This window comes from Tenrec ecaudatus, chromosome 1, assembly GCF_050624435.1.
Source record: "Tenrec ecaudatus isolate mTenEca1 chromosome 1, mTenEca1.hap1, whole genome shotgun sequence".
NCBI lineage: Eukaryota > Metazoa > Chordata > Mammalia > Afrosoricida > Tenrecidae > Tenrec > Tenrec ecaudatus.
Window position 1 is genome coordinate 103,686,344 of NC_134530.1, and position 19,273 is coordinate 103,705,616.

General features: G+C 40.5%; 1 protein-coding gene across 1 annotated transcript in view; it reads right to left on the reverse strand.

Annotated features, from left to right (window-relative positions):
* Positions 1-19,273, reverse strand: part of ERICH3 (glutamate rich 3) — a 127,432-nt gene that overhangs the window by 62,016 nt on the left and 46,143 nt on the right. Inside the window, exon 9 of the mRNA XM_075537396.1 lies at positions 8,908-9,094. Coding sequence (XP_075393511.1) covers positions 8,908-9,094 — 187 coding nt within the window. The remainder of the gene's footprint in view (positions 1-8,907; positions 9,095-19,273) is intronic.

Consider the following 19,273-nt stretch of genomic DNA (forward strand, 5'->3'; position numbering starts at 1 on the left):
TATTTAAAGCTATATGATTGGCTGTGATCATTTAAGAATTGAGTGTACACAGAAAAGATGTCTAGTGAGTTCTGGTTCACTCTCACGCAGAAGTGAGTGAGACAGAGAGTCAGGCTCACCTCCATCTTCAAAACTACAGCTTTTCTTTTAAACATTTAAAAAAAAGTTCCTGTGCAGCAGATTTGCCAGGTGAAATAAATAATTTGATTTGTTGGCTTCTGCTATCATTATCATTGATGATGAACCCAAGAAAAATTAAATCCTTGAAAACGTCAATCTTTCCTCCATTTATCGTGATGTCTATAGGCCCAGTAGTGAGGATTTCTGTGTTCTTTACATTGGGTTGAAATCCATACAGATGGCTGTATTATTTGTCATGAGAAGTGCTTCAAGTCTTCTTCACTTTCAGTACTCAAGGTTGTATCAACTGCACATTCCAGGTTGATAATGAGTCTTCCTCAAATCCCGAGTCTTCTTTCATACAATTTTCTCAGCATACAAATTGATTAAGTATGGTGAAAAGATACAACCCTGACATGTATATTTCCTGATTGTAAACCATACTGTATCCCTCATTCTGTTTAAACACAGGTTCTGTGTGAGCACAGTGAAGGGTTATGGAATTCCCATTCTTCTCAAAGTTATCCATAGTTTGCTACAATCCAAACAGTGGAAGATGCTCCATCATCAGTGAAACCGTAGTGAACATTTTTCTTGCTTCTTTCAACTCAGAGCCATCTGACAGCAGCAGCAGCGATATCCTTCGGGCCACCTCCTCTTGTGGTTCTGGCTTGCATTTCAGGCAACTCCCTGTTGTTGCGACAGTTGCTGAATTCCCTTCAGCAAAATTTTACTTAAATGAGATAATAATGATACTGCTTAATAATTACCGCATTCTGACAGATCACCTCCTTTGGAATGGGCACAAACATGCGTCTCTTTCCGTCACTTGGCTAGGTATCTCTCTTCCAAATTTCTTGGCAGAGACTAGTGAGTGCTTTCAGTACATCATCAAGTTTTTGACAGTGTAATTCTGTTCCATCAATTCCTGGAGACATGTTTTTTTGCTAATAATTTCAGGGAACCTTGAAATTTTTCGTTTGAATTAAACAGCACTAGGAGTGGACATATCTGGTTTCCCTATTCACAGGTCAGAGTTAGACATGCCTCCAAGACTTCATCCTTCTTTATGTAATCTGACACCAACCATTGCTCCCACTGCGTTCTATTTCTACAGGGTTTGATAATTCACTGAAGTAGCCACACAAAACTGGTGATGGACAATATGCAATATTAAGGGGGTTTTACAGAGAAGTTAATAGGTGACCACAAGTCAGAATCAGCAAACACTAAGGACATAGTCCTTGGTCCACAGCAATGTCTCTCCATAGGCAGCCTCCAGTCTCTCTGTTCCTCAGCCTCTTAGCCATGTGGTCCCTTTGGCCTTTGCCCCTGTGTTCCAGGAGCCAGCCTGCCTGTAGCTCTGTACAGTTCCATTGTCTTGGGCAAGATAAGGAGAACACACTTCTTAGGGTCAGTACTTCCATACGACAATCTCAGGTGCATCTGGTCTTGGCAGCCAATGCCACTGCAAACAGAGTTCTTGGACAGCTTTTCCAAATGGCCCTAGGGTTTCTCTCGGTATCCCAGATGGCTCTTCTATTGTAAATAATGGCTGTGACGAAGAGGTAATTCACTCAAAAGAAAAATGAAGGATGGTTTCTAAAACCACACCCTTTATTAAAGTAGAAAGATGCTCAATGGAACAAAGGGTCATGTTTGGTTCATATGAAGGTTTACACACACACACTCACAACAGAATTTCTTTTTAAAGCTATGTATTTTTTTTATAAAACAACCTTATCATTTTCAAAGTGTTCTTCATTACACTTAATATATTTGTCAAATCTGAGATTCTATTCTACTCTTGGAAACAATTTTCAAACTCATCTGTTTAGATGCTTACAGCACAGCCCTCATTTTTTTCTTCACCTCTTCTATATTGTCAAATTGCTGTGTTTTCATGACCCTCGTCATTCATAGAAAGGAAAGGAAGTCACACGGAGCAAGGGCAGGAGGATAAGGTATGCCGGGCCAGAGAGACATGCTATTTTTGGTAAAAAACGGGCACACTGAAATAAATGGCTGTGTGAGCAGGTGCGTTGCTGTGGTGGTGATACCAGTCCACCATCTGCCACAAAGCAGGTCTTTTTTGCGGCACACTGTTACGCAACCTTTTCAGAACCTCTAATTAGGAAGCTTGATTGACAGTCTGACCTGGTGGAATGAATTCCAAATTCACTACCTGCCTCACATCCAGAAAAACAAATGAGCATGGTCTTGATCTTTGATTTCACTCGATGAGCTTTTGGGGACAGAGGGGTTGTAAGATGATTGCATCTTTCACTGGCTTGATTGATGTTTGCTTTCAGGGTCGTAAGAATAGCACCATGTCTCCTCACCAATAATGACCTTGGGGGGAAATGTCTGGGTCGCTCAGAGCTGTTCTTTGAAACCATGGCATGTTTCTGGTAAATGCTTTTTCCTGTTCAGACAGAACCCAAGGCACCAATTTCTTAACATCCCTTCTCATTCCTAAATCTTCCGTTATAACTCGGTGATAGTCCAGAAACTTCCCCATCTCTTCAATGGTCCATTGTTCGGTCTTTTTTTCCCTCCATTGTTCGGTCTTAGAGCGCAAGTGCACACAGTTTGTTAACATTTTCATCTGTAGGGAAGTTGACCGATGTCCAGAACGAGGTTTATCAATTGACATTTCTCCTTTTTTAAACGAGAAAACCACTTGTAGACAAAACTTTTTGTAAGCTGTGTTCAACCTCACGACAGTTTCTGCAGCATTTTTCCTGATCAGGAAATAAAATTTCATAGCTGCACAGTGTTCTCTTAAATTGGACATCACAAAAAAATAAGGTTTGAGTGAAACTGCCTTAAGGGATGAAAACACTGTGACCAGAGAGAACCTCCGAAGGCAACACGACTGGGTGCACTGACTCACAGCGAGTTTCTTGATGCTTGCCTAGCAGTGAAAAATGGGTACTAAGAAAGCTCTGCCCAGCAGAGCATTTTTACATTTTTGTTTAGTTTAGTTTTGTTTTTTGGTATGCCCTTGTATTTACCCTCCACCTTCTTGGAGCTAGTCTTGTATTAATCTTTATCAAAGTAATTGTTTCTGCAATGTTCTTCATTTGTGGTTGTCTAGCTCCAGGTCTCTGCATATTCATTATAATGCTTTTTTTTGTCTTCTCAAGCAGCTTTATGACATTTTCTGTTCAGCTTCTATGTCATCCTTTCTTCCCTTTAGCTACTCAACATTCAAAAGCAAGTTTCAGAATCTCTTCTGAAATCTACTTGAGCCTTTTTCTTCCTTCTTGTCTTTTCAGTGACCGTCTACTGTCATCATGTGTAATACTGGTGAACTGCCACGATTTGCCTGGTCTCTGGTCATTAGTGTTCAATGAGGACGTCTTCTTGAAATGGGCTCTCAACTGAAATGGGGTCTACAAAGTGAAAATTTAACTTCCATGGACTTGTTTTCATTTTCTTCAGCTTCAACCTGAACTTGAATATGAGTAATTATTGGTCTTTCCCAGTCTGCTCCTGCCCTTGTTTTGACTGATGATATAGAGCTTCTACATTATCTTCCTCCACACATGTAGTCAGATTGATTCCTTTGTATCACATTTATTGATACCCATGTGTATAGAGGCTCCTTGTGTAACTGAAAAGGGTATTTTCAATGAAGAAGTCATTAGTCTTACAAAATTTCCAGCTGTTTTCAATCACAAAGATCATATTTTCCAGCTACTAATCTTTATCTTTCTTCCAACTTTTACATTCCAATCACCAGTGTTTATTAATGCATATTAATTCCATGCTTGATCAATTTCAAGCAGAAAAAGTTGGAAAAATTAAATTTTTTCATTGTTGGCTCTAGTGATAGGTACATAAATTTGAATACTAGTTGTATTAACTGTTCTTTTTTGTAGGCATATAAATGTTATTCTGTCACATACAGTATTGTACTTACTATAGATCCTGAAATAGTCTATTTTATGATGAATGTATCCATTCTTTTTGAACTTGTCATTCCAGCACAGTAAAATCTGATTATCAATTTTAAATTTCCAATAACATCTCGTTTTAGCTCACTGGTGCCTAATGCCTAAAGTATCAATCTTTATGTGATCCATTTCATTTTGGACAACTAATTTTCCTAGATTAAAATGTTGAAAACTGCATATTCTGATTACTAATGGATAATTTCAGCTGTCTCTTTGCAATTTGTATTATGATCCATTAGCAAATAAAACTTCTGAAAGCTTTGCTCCATCGACATCACTAAGGCGCACACTATTGTGAGACGGCATCTCATGCCTACTCCTGTGTTGAGTGCCTTTGAAACTGAGGGATTCGTCTTCCAGCACTGTTCCAGACAATATCCCACTGTTTTCCAAAGGGTTTCAGTGCCTAATTCCTCAGCAGTGATGTGATAGTTACATAAGTTCATACCAACTTGATATATAACAGTGAAGGGGTGGAGTCTTGCCTTTCAACCAGGTCACAACCTAAAGGTACCTCCTTGTGGCTGTCACCTTCTCATAAGGAGGGTATGGAAACCCTGCTCTCTTTCTCTCTGCCTTCACCTTCAAGTTGGAAAGCTACTCTGAGACCTGCCCTAGTTCTTGAGATGTGTCCACCATCACTGGATCCACAAGACTTTGCACCCAATGACCAGTGTTATTCCTGCATTCAGCACCATTGCTTGAGACTGCATGAGTCTGAAGAGTGACTGATGGACTACTATCGGACTTATGGACTAGAGTTGAACTGGTTGGGATGTTTTCACATTAAATAATTACTTCTTAATAAAAATTCATTTCTTACATACATATGAGGGTCACAGATTTCATTTCTCTAGTCAGTCCAGCCTAACACATATGGTACATTGGGAGTGGGGTACTAGAGAAACAAACCATGAAGTTAGAGAATGGAGGCTTGTCTGACCTCTGCCTTATAGTAGTGTTTCTTCTTTTGTTGACCAGAGGTCAGATATGGCCTTGCATTTTACTGGGTTGTTTTCTGAAAATGAAGGTTTTTATGCCTAAAAGTTGTTTTGGGTTATTCCTGTCTGAAATGGTGAAATGAGTGTGAAAAATGTGAATTTTGAGCTCAGGGGGTGAATCGTTTCTTGAACTTCTCTGAGGCCATTCTGCTTAGTCAAAATGGTTGACCAAAAGCCTGGCCCTGGCTTGATGCAGTCAGAGGCCTAAGACCATATTGCGTATGAATGGGATAGTTGAGAGAAGAAAAAAATGGACTGTTTTAAGAATGTGTTTAGGATCTGGCTGTACTAGAATTATATTTCTTCTAGCAATCATTATTGACATAATGTGTGATAGAAAGGACTGTTGTGACATCTGAAGATATTTTATAAGCCCACTCTCTTCAGACATTAAATTGGATCTATTAAATAATGAGTTAAAAACCTTGCAAATAAGGTTCTGGAAGCATAAGGTCTAGCCAGTGCTTTCAGTGCTTAGGACATTTGCTTTTGAAGAGACTTGTCTAGATAGCGGTTGTCAGACTGAAGAAAAGAGGAGTCATTTTGTCTTTTTGAATTTTGAAGTAGGGGTTTACACCTGAAGCTGAAAAATTTGGAACCATAAAGGAACACTCCTCTCTATAACTGAAGGTTAAATGAGCCTGTGAGGAACCTGAAATACTTGCTAGTGACCACCTGGACCCACTTATTGAGTGGAAATGGGAGAAACGCACCAATAGAGAGATGGGTTGTGTCTGCCACTGACATCCATGGACCTGGTTCACAGGGATTAGAGGAGAAGACAAGAGCTGGTTGGCTGGTCTATAGTTTAAAGGTTGTACAGAACCTGAGCCTACGGCATAACCTAGCCAAAGGGGGTGTGGGTTGTTGAGGATTTGTGAAAGGACCAATGGTCAAAAGGCAAGAGAGTCAATGGACACCCTGGTGAGGCTAAGTGAGGCTGCCCACAATGAGTTGACTGGAATCCAACTCGATGAAGATAAGATTTCTGAGCCTGTGAATTGGTGTCTATTGCTGCTGACTTTATGAGTGGCCTGTCCTGATTGACTTTTCTTATGGATACAAACTCCCAATGTTCCAACTGGAATGAAGATTCTTCACATCAAAGAACATAAGAACATGCTTGTTACCATAAAAGGAAGTGTAGAGATTGGATACCCAAAATGGGGGGACAAAGGCATGAAGGGGCTGATTTATACATTTTCATGGATGGATGATTATGTTGATTAAGGTAGGAATTCACATAACTGCAATTGTTAGGCATTGAATATTTTGTTTTGTTCACTAATAGAATATAATGTTAAAATGAGGTTGGCACATTTTGAGAAGTATGGATTTTATTTTTATCTTGTTAGGCACAAATATGATTGTACTATTATCTTTGTTGAAAAACTATGTATGTCTAAAGAGTTGTGTAAAAATATCAGGTTGACAAAAGATGGGCTGTGGCAGCTACATAACTTCGTGTAAACTTGGTATATAAACTTGTAGGGATGGAGTCTAGCCTGTCAAGCAGGTCATAGCCTGATGGTACCTCCTTGTGGGCGTCACCTACTTATAAGGAAGACTCAGTGAATCTCTCTTTCTCTGCCTTCACCTTTATGCCAAGTCGCTCTGAGACCTGCCAGAGCACTGGATATGTGCCTACTGCCATTGGATCCACAAGATTTTGCATCCACTGACCTGTGATATTCCTGCATTTGGCATCATTGCTTGTGACTGTATGAGTCTGACGAGGGACTTATGGACTAGTAACAAACTTATGGACTTGAGTTGGACTGGGCTAGAACTTTATTTGGTATAAAGTTACTTCTTCGTCAACCTGGCTTAACACAAGTGGAAACCCTATTCCTCTGCATATTCTTGAAGGTCTGCTGAAACCTGTCCAACCTGAGTAACTTTGCTGGTATTTGAAATACCACTGGAATAGCCTCCAACATCACAGCAACATGAAAGCCATCCAGTAGGACAAGCAGATAGGTGAGTGATGTCTCTTATAGTTATTGTTGTTGTTGATAGGTACCATCACATCTGTTCTGATTCATCGGGATCCCATGTTCAACAGAAGGAAACACTGCTTGGTCCTGGCACCATCCTTACAGTTGTTCTTACTTTTTAGCCCATTGTTGGCACCACTGTGTCAATACACCTTGCTGAGGGCCTTCCTATTGTCTACTGTCGCTCTCCTGTGCCAGGCATTATGTCCTTCTCTGGGAACTCAGATCTCCCGACAAGCTGTTAGACAGCTGTGAGACAGAATCTCACCATCCTTGCTTCAAAGGGACATTCTGGCTGTCCTTCCAGGGCAGAACCGGGTGTTCTTGGAAGTTCACAGCAAAACAAAATGAAACAAACACATGGCCATCAAGACATCAACACAAGAAACCAAATGCTTTAGGGCAAGATGCTTGCTGGCTGAGTGGGAGGCCTCCAAGCACTCGAGGCAACTGGATTCGCCTATTCACAGGGCTGGTGCTGGGTACATTTTGAATCAAGGCTTCCTGGTGGGTTGGGGGGCTCTGAATACTTATTGACAGGGCTTGTAGCTTTATAAACCTTGTCTGCGCAGGGTCAATTGCTAAAGAAAGAGGTGACTGTGAGCACTGCTGAGAAGAACTGTTCTGGTTGAAAACGGTATAAGTTGATCCTGAACCCAGATTGTCGCCTGCTACTTTTCTAATAAAATACATGATCCTGAGTATGGTCTGTGGCTCTGTGAGCCCTGCAATGGCATATCGGACCTACCAGAGAATTAGATAGTGCTACGGAAGCAGACGTGGTATCAGGATTGGTAAAAAGATTGGAAGGTGGAGACGAGTCTGACTTCTGCTTCACAGAAATCAGCCTGAAGCTGTGCATCGTGACCCTTTCTGAAGTTGGAGGAGGTCAGATGCCACCTCATGCCAATTGTATGCGATAGGAAAGAAACTCAATCTCTGCTACTCTCCCTCCCTCCCTCTCTCTCGTTCAATTGCTTGCGTACTTGCTCACACTCGTTTTTTCAGTAAGAACTTTATCAGCAGAACCTATGCTGGCGAACTTACATAGTAGCATCTGCTTTTGAAACTTTGCCATGCTTCCATGCATGGTTCTTCCTTGCCCTTTAGTACTTTATTCACAGTATTATTACTGCCTGACAGATATTCGTTAGTGTATTTTAATGCTATTTACTTGCTTACCCCCCATTACATTGGACATTGCAGAGCTAAAAACTTAGGTCAGTTCACTGCCATTAATTATCTTGGCACGTGGTTGATTTTCCACAAGCATTTATAGGAGAAAAAAGTCTGCATGGCCAGGAGATTTCCTAACTTCCATCTGTGGGTTCAACATGAACGCTGAGTAAAAGCAGTCAACACTGACCTTTTGCAAAGTGTTTTTGTTATGCCTGAGATTGGAACGAGAAGTGGAATGAAAACTGAGTCACAGCGCAATATAGACACAACTCTAACATGCATAACCTACAATATCCAACTACACAAGTCATGTGTTTGACACATAGTTCAGGGATGAGCCCCAAACCAGTCTGTCAGATGAAGACAAAGACTCCCCCCTCTCTCCCTCCTTCGGTACCAACGTGTGCGGAGAGAGAAGGGGAGACAAATATAAACCACCGGATTTTTGAGCTGCCACTAGTTCTAAGCTTTTGTTACACAAGGCACCCGAGAATATGAAGTGTAGATGTATACTGCGTAGTTTCAAATACCTCACTCAGTGTTATAAACAGCCTTAGCATATAGGTTAGGCTCATCTATCCTAGGACCTGTTCTAGAAAATTGTACAGAGAAATGCTTGGCCTCTATCAAAAGACATTGATTTCATACTTGTAGCAGGGCGACGATCTCTCGACGCACACAAACCCAAAGTAGCCGCGTTTGCCTCCGAGCCTGGAGCCTTTCCGATGCTTGTGCTCGCAGCAGGAGCTTAGTCGGTTCACCTGGATCCCATTCAGGAAGAAGGTCAGGCTGAAGGGGAAACCATGGTGCCTTTTGGACACAAACTGAAAGGTCTCTGGAATGAAAGCGAGAAGTGATTAGTGAAAGCTACTGGCTTTAAACTAACCTGGCCTAATCATATTGTTCTGCTAGATACATATAAGCTTCTGCTCTATGTAACTTTTTAACTTTAGGTCAACTTTTCAATCACAAAAATGCCTTTCAATTGATACAATGTGAAGAATGAAGCTAATGTCATTGGTCATTATGTCTAGAAACTATGGGATGGGAATGAGTTATAACTGTGTAAATTTTCACACACAAATATTAAATAAAAATACAGTCCATTAATTTAATTTTAATACTCTAGATCTTTTTACTTGGGAGAATAAACTCCTTAATGTACCCATTACCATCAATTATGACTCACAGTGACCCTACAAGACAGTAAAACTACTCTATTAGGTCTTTAAAACTGTAAATCTTTAAAGAAGTATATTACCTCATCTTTCTCCCTCTGAGCAATTAGTGGTTTTGAACCACTAACCTTTCAGTTGGCAAACCCAAACTTGATCCACTCCACTTATGCCACCAGGGCTCCATCAATTATAACACTGTCATTGCATGAATATAGATTATAGCTAGGTCCTTTTGCCTGATTATCTTGCATGTGTTCTTACTCAATGTTTAGCCCTAGTGTCCAGATAAGGAGGCCTGATGGCACAGTGGTTTAGTGCTGAAGAAACACTGGCTGTTCAAACCCAGCAGCCACGTGTGGGAGAAAGCTGTGTAATCCCTACGAGGCATAGAACTCTTTTCTATGTTCTCCTATGAGGTCATTGTGAGTCAGAATTAACTCAATGCAACTGGTAGTGGAGTGCCCAGATGAGGAAATGGGTTTTATAAAGAAGCTCTGAATTTACACAAGATCATACATACAGTGAGTAAGGATGTTAGGGTTTGAGTCAAAACATCTCTAACTTTAGATTCCATAGCCCTACTTTTCTTTATAAAGTGCTTGTTGACAAAGTACATAATGACCAAAATACTTCTGAGGGTAGAGGAGTGCTTGTAAACACATTTTTTTCAGATGTGATATGAATACACCATAAATGCATGCATGAGAGAGGTATAATTATCCCATGTTCAATTCATACTCACTTCTGTTCTGATTTGGGACACCTTGTTTCATTCCAGCCTGTAAGTCCCACCAATAAAAGCCACTGCCTACAATTAACCCTGCATACCATTCCATGTGTTCACAAGGCCCTGGAGAGATAGTACCCTAAAGACCCAAAGCTCTGAATCTGAGACATCCTATTACGCAGCGTGGTTTAGCAATGTCCTTTCCTACAAAGAAGGCGGCATGAACCCCGCCACTTCTATCAACAGAGTTAATACTTTTCACCTCTAACCAGTGTACATTTTTATTGTTGCATTTGTTTTCATATAAAGAGAAAGGTATCAGAGTCAGGAGCAAGCAAGATGGTCTTGTTTTACAGGATCTTGGAAGTTTTCTGCCTCCTTGGTGCAGCCTTACCACTGTTTCAGTCACTATCTTTTGGGAGGGAGATTTTAAGTCTATCTCCTCTGACAGATGTCTGTCTGACACAGGTTCCAGCTCTCAGGATCCATTTTCCTATACCATGACCAGACCAGTGGTCTCAAACATTTGTGCTTATTAGACTCACCCCTGGGGCTTGTTAAAACACAGATTTCTGGGTTTCACTACAGGGGTTTAGGAGGCCTGGGGATGTTGTTGTGAGCTTTCGAGTCAATTCTGGCTGTTAGCCATACCATGTGAAAGGGGAGAACTGTCTAGCAGAGTTTCCAAGGCTGAAATCTTTACTGAGAACAGGTCCTTTCCCCCCATGAGTTGCTGGTGGTCTCGAACCACTGACCTTTAGTAGAGCCCAAGAATTTACAGTTCTAGCAAGTTGCCAGGTGATAGTGAGGCTATGGTCTGAGGACAACACTGAGAAATCCCTATCTAAAAGTCTGTTTCCCTGCCCATCTGCAAAATCCTGGCTAGAAAGCGAAGGTTGGTCCCACAGCAGCGACACGGGAGACTGCCGACCAATATGCAATGAGTACTATTTTCATCCATCTGTGTCACATGACCTAGACACATTGCCTGCGTGCCACAGAATGCCCCTAACAGAGAAGAAACCGTGCTAAGAAGAGATTTGTTGAAAATGAAAATTCGACCAAGTATACCTTAATATTCATGATGTGAAATTAGAAGGTTGGGAAAGAGAAAACAGTCCGAGAAAGTTAAAGCACAGCATGTTTACAATTGCACTTGTCTTAACAATTTCCCGAGTCCTAAATAGCGACTGGAAAGAGAGTTTGGCTGCTTTCCTTTGTCAAACTTGAATCCCACGCTCATTCTGCCGCAGCATCACGGCCACACCATCCTAACGCACACTGCGTGTGAAAGGTGAACAGGCAGTAACCAGTGGCTAGGTGTAGCGCCCTCTCCATTGGACACTCAGGTGGCTGGAGAGAATAGCCACCTATTATTCCATTTCTCATCTTCATTTCGCTACCAAGCTTGTTGAACAAGAATCAAAGCCTTCTGCCTCTAGTATTGATTTCACAATCTTACATTTTAAAGTATAGTGATACCTTGCAGCCCTGACTAAATGGTTTCCCCATGGATTAGTGAAAAGAAAATAGTCAAAAATCAGAGGATCTGGTCTATGCCCCCGTTGTTCATGTATCAGTTCAATGCCATTCAATTTCACAATTCTCGTGCATAAGTTGCAGATGGTGGGGCAAAAACCCATTCTTCCCATGCTACCGTGTTTTTAAAAGTAGATTAGCTTATAATATTAGGAAGCGTTGTTTACATTTCTTTGCAAATTTCTTATGTTCAGAGTTAATTGGAAATAAGTAGCACTTTGAGGCACCAAAGGAAAACAAAAATGCTAAGAAGATGCCAAAGAGACTATCCTCTCTCAAGAAGTTGTAATTTGGCAGGAAAGGCAATAGTAGTAAATCAAACTTCTGGAGGAAAGTAGCTACCACATTCTCTCCATAGGGTGTGAGGGGTGATGCTGGGAGAGTGGAGGGTGAGTGGGTTGGAAAGGGGGAACTGATTACAAGGATCCACATGTGACCTCCTCCCTGGGAGATGGACGGCAGAGAAGAGGGGGAAGGGAGACTCCGGATAGGGCAAGATATGACAAAATAACAATCTATAAATTATCAAGGGCTCATGAGGGAGGGGGAAGTGGGTAGGGGGGGAATAAAAAAAGAGGACCTGATGCGGAGGGCTTAAGTGGAGAGAAAATGCTTTCAAAATGATTAGGGCAAAGAATGTATGGATGTGCTTTATACAATTGATGTATGTATATGTATGGATTGTGATAAGAGTTGTATGAGCCCCTAATACAATGTAAAAAAAATTATGAATCTCAAAATGAACCAAAGACCGCAACAAATTAAAAAAGCACACATTCATGAAAAATCCATGAACTGCAGGTTGTCAAGGTGGGATTCAAGTGCCAAGTGCAGTTTCTAGCCATCACACCTGCCACTAGTTCGGTTCAGTAGTCAGAGAAGAGGCAGGCCATGCATAACCTCAAGCTCTCTTGCCATAGATGCTTGCTTTGGGGCAGACGAAGGCAAACCTGTGGTCAGTGGCAGATCGCTAATATGAATCCATCCTGAAGGCAAAACACCAAAGCAGGTCAGAGGTTCAGTTAGTCTGAGATTGAAGTTTGAGTCAAAATAAACAGTGTACTAGAAATTACCAGGGGTGTTAATTCCAGTGAACTGGAAGTGACATCTGTACACACCAGACAGGCTATCTAAAAGTTTTCATCTCCACACGGACTCAGGAGACAAGAGAGCCTGGAAGAAAGTGAAACTTGGGCAGATCTGAAAACTCTATGAACTTACACTCTTGAACCCATAAATAAATCGATTTGCAAAAAGTGGAGCCTCCCTAGCTCTAGGTACTTGAGAAAAAACACCAAAAAAAGTAGCCTTGCCATTGAGCTGTGAAATATAACGGGGCAGTGCCAATCAATTAAAAACAAGACATTTTAAAATCTGAACAGAAAGATCTCTGGCTGCCCATCAGAATTGAGGATGGATACAACGTTTGAGGGGAATTCGAATCCATAGTTGTGATGACCCATTACCTAACATGCCCCATTTTCAACAACAAAATTAAAAAGTATGAAATCAGAGAAAAGCAATATACTCAAGGAAAGAGTCAACGCATTTTGTCTCCGCATGCCATTCAGTAGCAAAGATTGTAAAGAAGCAATCATAAATATGTTCAAAGAAACAAAAGATAGAATATATAAAACTTAAGGATAATATGACAGTGGTTCGAAAACCTGAAAAATTATGAAACAGAATCATACATGACACCCATCCTTCATGTACCAAGTGCCTGTTTAGCTGGTCTTTCAAATTTATGCCAATGTTAAAGCACCTGCTCTGTTTTCATGCAGGAACAAGTGCTGGCAAGAGCGACACAGGTGGTAATGGTTACGGTTATATGTCACCTCGGCAGAGCCATGATTCTCCTGTGTTTGGCAATTATGTGATGATGTAGTCATCTTTTTTGTTATCATATATACTTATCCTCAATTAGCATAATATTAATTCTTGGATAATAACCTGATTTTAAAATATGATCATGTTTATAAATGAGGAGTGGATATAAATTCTAAAGTTGACAGAAAAAAATCAAGGTCAAGAGACAATCTAAACTTATATAAGAATAAATGCACTAGAACATGTGCTTGTTAGGTGCCCACAAGTTGGTTCTGACTTACGTACAACAGAACAAAACACTGTGCCATCCCCACAATGGTCTTGTGTTTGATGCCATTGTTGTAGCCACTGTGTCTACTTCCCCAAGCATGATGTGTTACCACAGGGACTTATCTCTCCTGGAAACATGTCCAAAGCATGTGAGACAAAGTCTCCCCATACTCACACCTCAGGGTGTTCCGGCTGTATTTCTCCTAAGACGGAGGTTTTGTTTCTTTGGCAGTCCATGGTACTTCCGATGTTCTTGGGAAGCACCATAATTCACCTGCATGGATTCCTATTCAATCTTCCTGATTCAATGTCACCTTTCAAATGCATATGAGGAAACTGAAGATATCATGACTTCAGCTAGGCATACCTTAGTCCTCAAAGCAACCTCTTTTCTTTTCAATACCTTCAAGAGCTGTGCAGCCAATGCACACAATGGAAGGCATTATTTGATTCCTGGCTGCTGCTTCCATGAGCATGGATTAAGTGTCCAAGCAAGTTGAAATCCTTGACAACGCCATCTCTCCTCCATTCCTGTTGTCTACTAGCCTAATTGTGAGGACTGTGCTTTCCTTTACATTGAGCGGAAAAGAAGGCTGGAATCCTTGATCTTCATCAGAAAGTGCTTCCAGTACCCCTCACTTTCTGTGAGCAAGATGTGTCATCTGCACAGTGCACGTTGTCATTGAGCCTTCCTCCAAAGTCAGGGCCATTTTCTTCTTCACATAGACCAACTTTTCTGTTTATTTGGTCAGCATTCACACCGAATGAGTGTGGTGAGAGGATACAACCTGACACACGTTTCCTGATTTTAGACCAAGCTGTATTCCCGTGTTCTGTTCCCGCAACTGAATCGATTTGTACACAAGTTCCCCATGAGCACAATGAAGTATTCTGGAATTCCCACTCTTCACAAAGTTTAGCCTCGTCCACGTATCTTTTCATAATCAATAAGCACAACTAATTATCATTCTAAAACACAAAATATTTTGTGTTTAAGCCAATATCTACAAGACATTAGCAATTGTATCCTTTGTTTCACTTCCTCTTCTGAATACAGTCTGAGACTCTGGCATCTTCCTGTCAATGTACTGTGACAAGCATTGATGGATTATCTTCAGTAAAGTTTGACTTGCATGTGGTATCAATGATACTGTTCTATAATTTGAGCATTCTCTTGGGTCACTTTTCTTTGGGATGTGTACAAATATGGATCTCTTTAGTGAAATGGCCAAGTGGCTGCTTTCCAAATTTCTTGGCATAGAGTAGAGAGTGCTTCATCATTTTGTTGAAAGATGTAAATTGTTATTACAACAATCCTTGGAGCCTTCTTCTTGGCTAATGCTTTCAGTTCAGCTTGAACTTCTTCCTTGAGCACCATTGGTTCTTGTTAATGCTACCCCTTGCAATAGCTGAATATTGAAAAAATTTGGTACAGTGACTCTGTATTTGTGTTAGACAGGGTTCTCTAGAGAAAAAATCAGGACACAGGATTGTTTATGGATAGATAGATAGATAGATATAGATCTGTATATAGATATAACACAATGAAATAAACAGCTAATTAGTCCACAGAACAATACAGAGGGTTCAGTTCAACTCACTTCTGTGAGATGGTTAATATACTGGCCGTCCTTCAATGCACAAGGGCTGCTGGGCACAAGTCAAGGAAACAGACAGCCGAGTCTTCTGTAGAGTAATATAGGCAGTCCAGCCACAGGCAGCAAACAGCAGGGCAGGTCACCAACTGTCTATCAGATAACAGGGTCCAACAGTCCCCAGCTCAAGTGTAGTATACACCAGCAGTGTGGTGAACTAGGTCTCAAGGAACCTCAAACTATAGCAACAGGTTCATGAGTTGGTGTCCCACAGGTAGTGGAGCTCACAAGTTGAGGCAGCGAACTAACTAAAGCAGCTGCATACTGGTCCAATCATCAAAGAGCAAGAGACAGAAAGATGAGGCTCTCTGAGCCATTTAACTCTTTGACCTTCAATTAAACTGCAACCTTATTAACCCCACAGATGTCTATTGGCCAGGTGCCACAACAAACCTACCTATCACAGTCTTCTTTCCATCTTTTTTTGATGCTTCCTATATCGTTCAATATCTTGTGCTTGGCATCTTCAATATTGGAGCCCAAGGCTTGAATTTTTTTCTTGAGTTCTTTCTGTTTAAGATATGCCGAGCATATTCTTCCTTTTGATTTTTCAATTCTGGATTTTTATACATTTCATTATAATATTTTAGTTTGTCTTTTGAAAGTGTCTGCTCAGCTTTTTAAATTCATAATTTCTCTCATTTGCCTTAGCTACTCTACAATTAAGAACAAGTTTCACAGTCTCTTCTGACATTTACTATGGTCTTTTCATTTTTCTTATCTTTTTAATGGCCTTTAATTTTCATCATATATGATGTTCTTGATGTGACCCCACAGCTCATAAAGTCTTCTGTCATTAGTGTTCTATGGGCCAGATCTGTTCTTGAGATGTTCTCAAAATTCATGTGGTCTTAAGATCACACTTTGGCTCTCATGGACTTGTTTGAACTTTCTTAGTTTCAACCTGAACTTATATATGAGAAATTGATCATCTTTATCATAGGCAGTCCCTGGCTTCCTTGTAGCCACTGATACCAAACTTCTCCATAATCTCTTCCCACATGTATAGTCAGTTTAATTTCTCTGTATTCCATCCGGAAAAGCCCATGTGTATAGTTGTCATTTATGCTGTTTTAAGAAAGTTTTTGTAATGAAGAAGTTATTGGTCTTACAAAATTCCTTCATGCATCCCATAGCTTTGCTTCTATCACCAAGACAATATTTTCAAACTACCGTTTCTCATGGTTTCCAAATTTTGCACTCAAATTGCCAATAATTATCACTGCATCATGACTGCATGTTGGATCAATGTCAAACTGAATATGTTGGTAGAATTCCTTGATTTCTACATCGTTTACTTTAGTGGTTGGTGCATAAATTTGAATAATAGTTGCATTGACTGGATTTCCTTGTATTCATATAAACTTTATCCCATCACAGACATCATTGTTTTTCAAGATACATCTTGAAATGTCCTTTTGGAAGATAAATGTGATGTCATTCCTCTTGAATCTGTTATTCTGCATAGTAAACAATGTGATTTTCTGATTAAAAATGGAATATCAGTCCATTTCAGCTCACCAATGCCTACAATATCCATCCTTATACATTCCATTTCTTTTTTTTAATTCCAGTTTTCCTACGTCTATGCTGTGCACATTCCAGGTTCCAGTTATTGAGTGATGTCCGTACCTGTGTTTTCTTATTTTGAGTCATGCCCGTCCACCAATTAAAGGTCTGCAGGCTGACTCCTGGTTTTCCTCCCTTCATATCATTAAGGTCAACTCTCCTTTGAGAAGGCACCTCTTCCTTAGTCATATGTTGACTGTCTCCCAGCCAGAGAACTCATCTTATGGCACTGTAACTGACGATCTTCGGCTTCTGTCTTAGAGTTTTCAGTATCTGACAATGTTTCAAAGCAATCAGAAGGTTTGCAGTGGCTAGTACCTCTGAAGTGGGCAACTTTACTCAGAGCTTGTTCTGAGTCTGAAAGCTCTGCTGAGCTCTGTTCACACTGATACTGCTGCTGATATTTAAAATACTGATGCCATAGTTGACAGCACACAAGCCACCACAGTATTCCATAATGACAGAAAAATTACATCAACAGAAATGATATACTATGAAAAACAGAAAAACATCCACAGAGAGGAGACAGATCAGCGCCTTAGAAGACTGGGGAACAACATTCAGCACACAAATATATGTGTGATGGAAGTCCCGGTCAAAGTGGAAAGGGCCAGAAAAATATGTTTAAATAAATAATTACGCAAAAATATCCATATTTCAAGAACAGCATTATTGTAAAACCCCAAGAAGTCCAAGAAATCCCATGTAGGATAAAGGCCAAATTTACTCACCCCAAACAATGCATCACATTGGTGGAAAGTGTAGACAGAATTTTAAAAGCAAGAGATTAAAAATAAATCCATCGCAAATGAGGAAGCAACAAAAAATTCTCAAATCATTGAATTATACATGGATGAATTTATGCATGCAATTCTTACCTTCATATATCTGTATTTTTTAAACTTACAAAATATCAGTGCATGATAATGAGTAAGAGAAAAGGAACAAGATGCCATCACAGAAAATAAGTTAGAGTACAATGAAATGCTTCCGGTTTCACGTACAGACTAAGATCCTGGGGCACTGAGAAGTGATTAAACAGAGTAGAAATCAGCTGTACTAGCTGCAAAGGCCTAAACTGAGTCTTAAGTGATGGGTAAGATTTGAAATTAAAAAGGAAGAAAGAAAGACTATTTCAGACAAAAGAAATATCACAAATATGTGTCTGCAGGCGATAGGAGGCAGCTAGGTATGTGAGGGAGAAATGAGGAATGCACAACAGGATCCGGGTAAGAAAACAGAAACCATGGGGCAAAAAGCAAGGGGGGATTGCAAGACACCAGAAAAGCTTTCATTTCTTTGCACCCACAAGAACCCAGTATTCCTAAGTGTGTCTGTTGGAAAGGGTAACCATAGTAAATAAAAACCCTTGTAGCAAAAAATGTATTCTTTACAAGTAGCGGAAAATATTTGATGATTTTATAGGTGTTGAAAATAAGCAAGCAACTTGTGGCCTGGTGTTTAAAAATCAAACTGCAAGACATTATGAATTACCATGAGAATAAAAAGTGAACTTGCTACATGCCTAAATAATTAATTTCATTGTTACTTCCCGTAAGAAAAGCAAGACAAACTAATGAATGCCATACTTTTAATGAATTTACTGCCTCAACCATAACAAACGCCCCTCCTTTTTAACGGATTTCCTCTAAATTCCTATTCACTTCGCTGAATGCTAGGCAACCTGGATGTGAAGACAGGGCCGATGCTTGTCAGTCCAGCCCGACTGCTGAGATTACTGAAGCACAAGCGATCTCTGAGCCACCCAGCTTTTCCATTTTGAACAAGTACTTTCCTGACAATCAAGAGCAAACACAGATGACAGCGTTGTGTAGACAGTATTCAATTATTTAAGTTCCCACTCCATCCTGTTATTCAAGAATGTCCAGTGCCGTAACCAAAGTCAGTCCCAGGAGCGGTATGAGGAATAACACGAGGCCCAGTAACACTCTTTCTGCCGTAATATCGGGTTTACTCTGTACCATTTAATATCAAATCATTTGTGTAAGCCTCCTCCCTGCTTCATGGTGTGAGCCATGTTTTCCTGCATTTCTATAAACATAACGTGAACACTAAGTCGGACACATGGAAAACCCAGGAAGTGTCGCTGGTAGTGCCATGTATTAAGCTGTGGCTGTTAGCCACAGGGTCGGTGGGACAAACACCTGCTACTCTGCAATAGCAAGGGGAAGCTGTTTGCTCCTATAGAGATTGGGAGTCTGGGAAACCGTATGCCCCACAGGGTT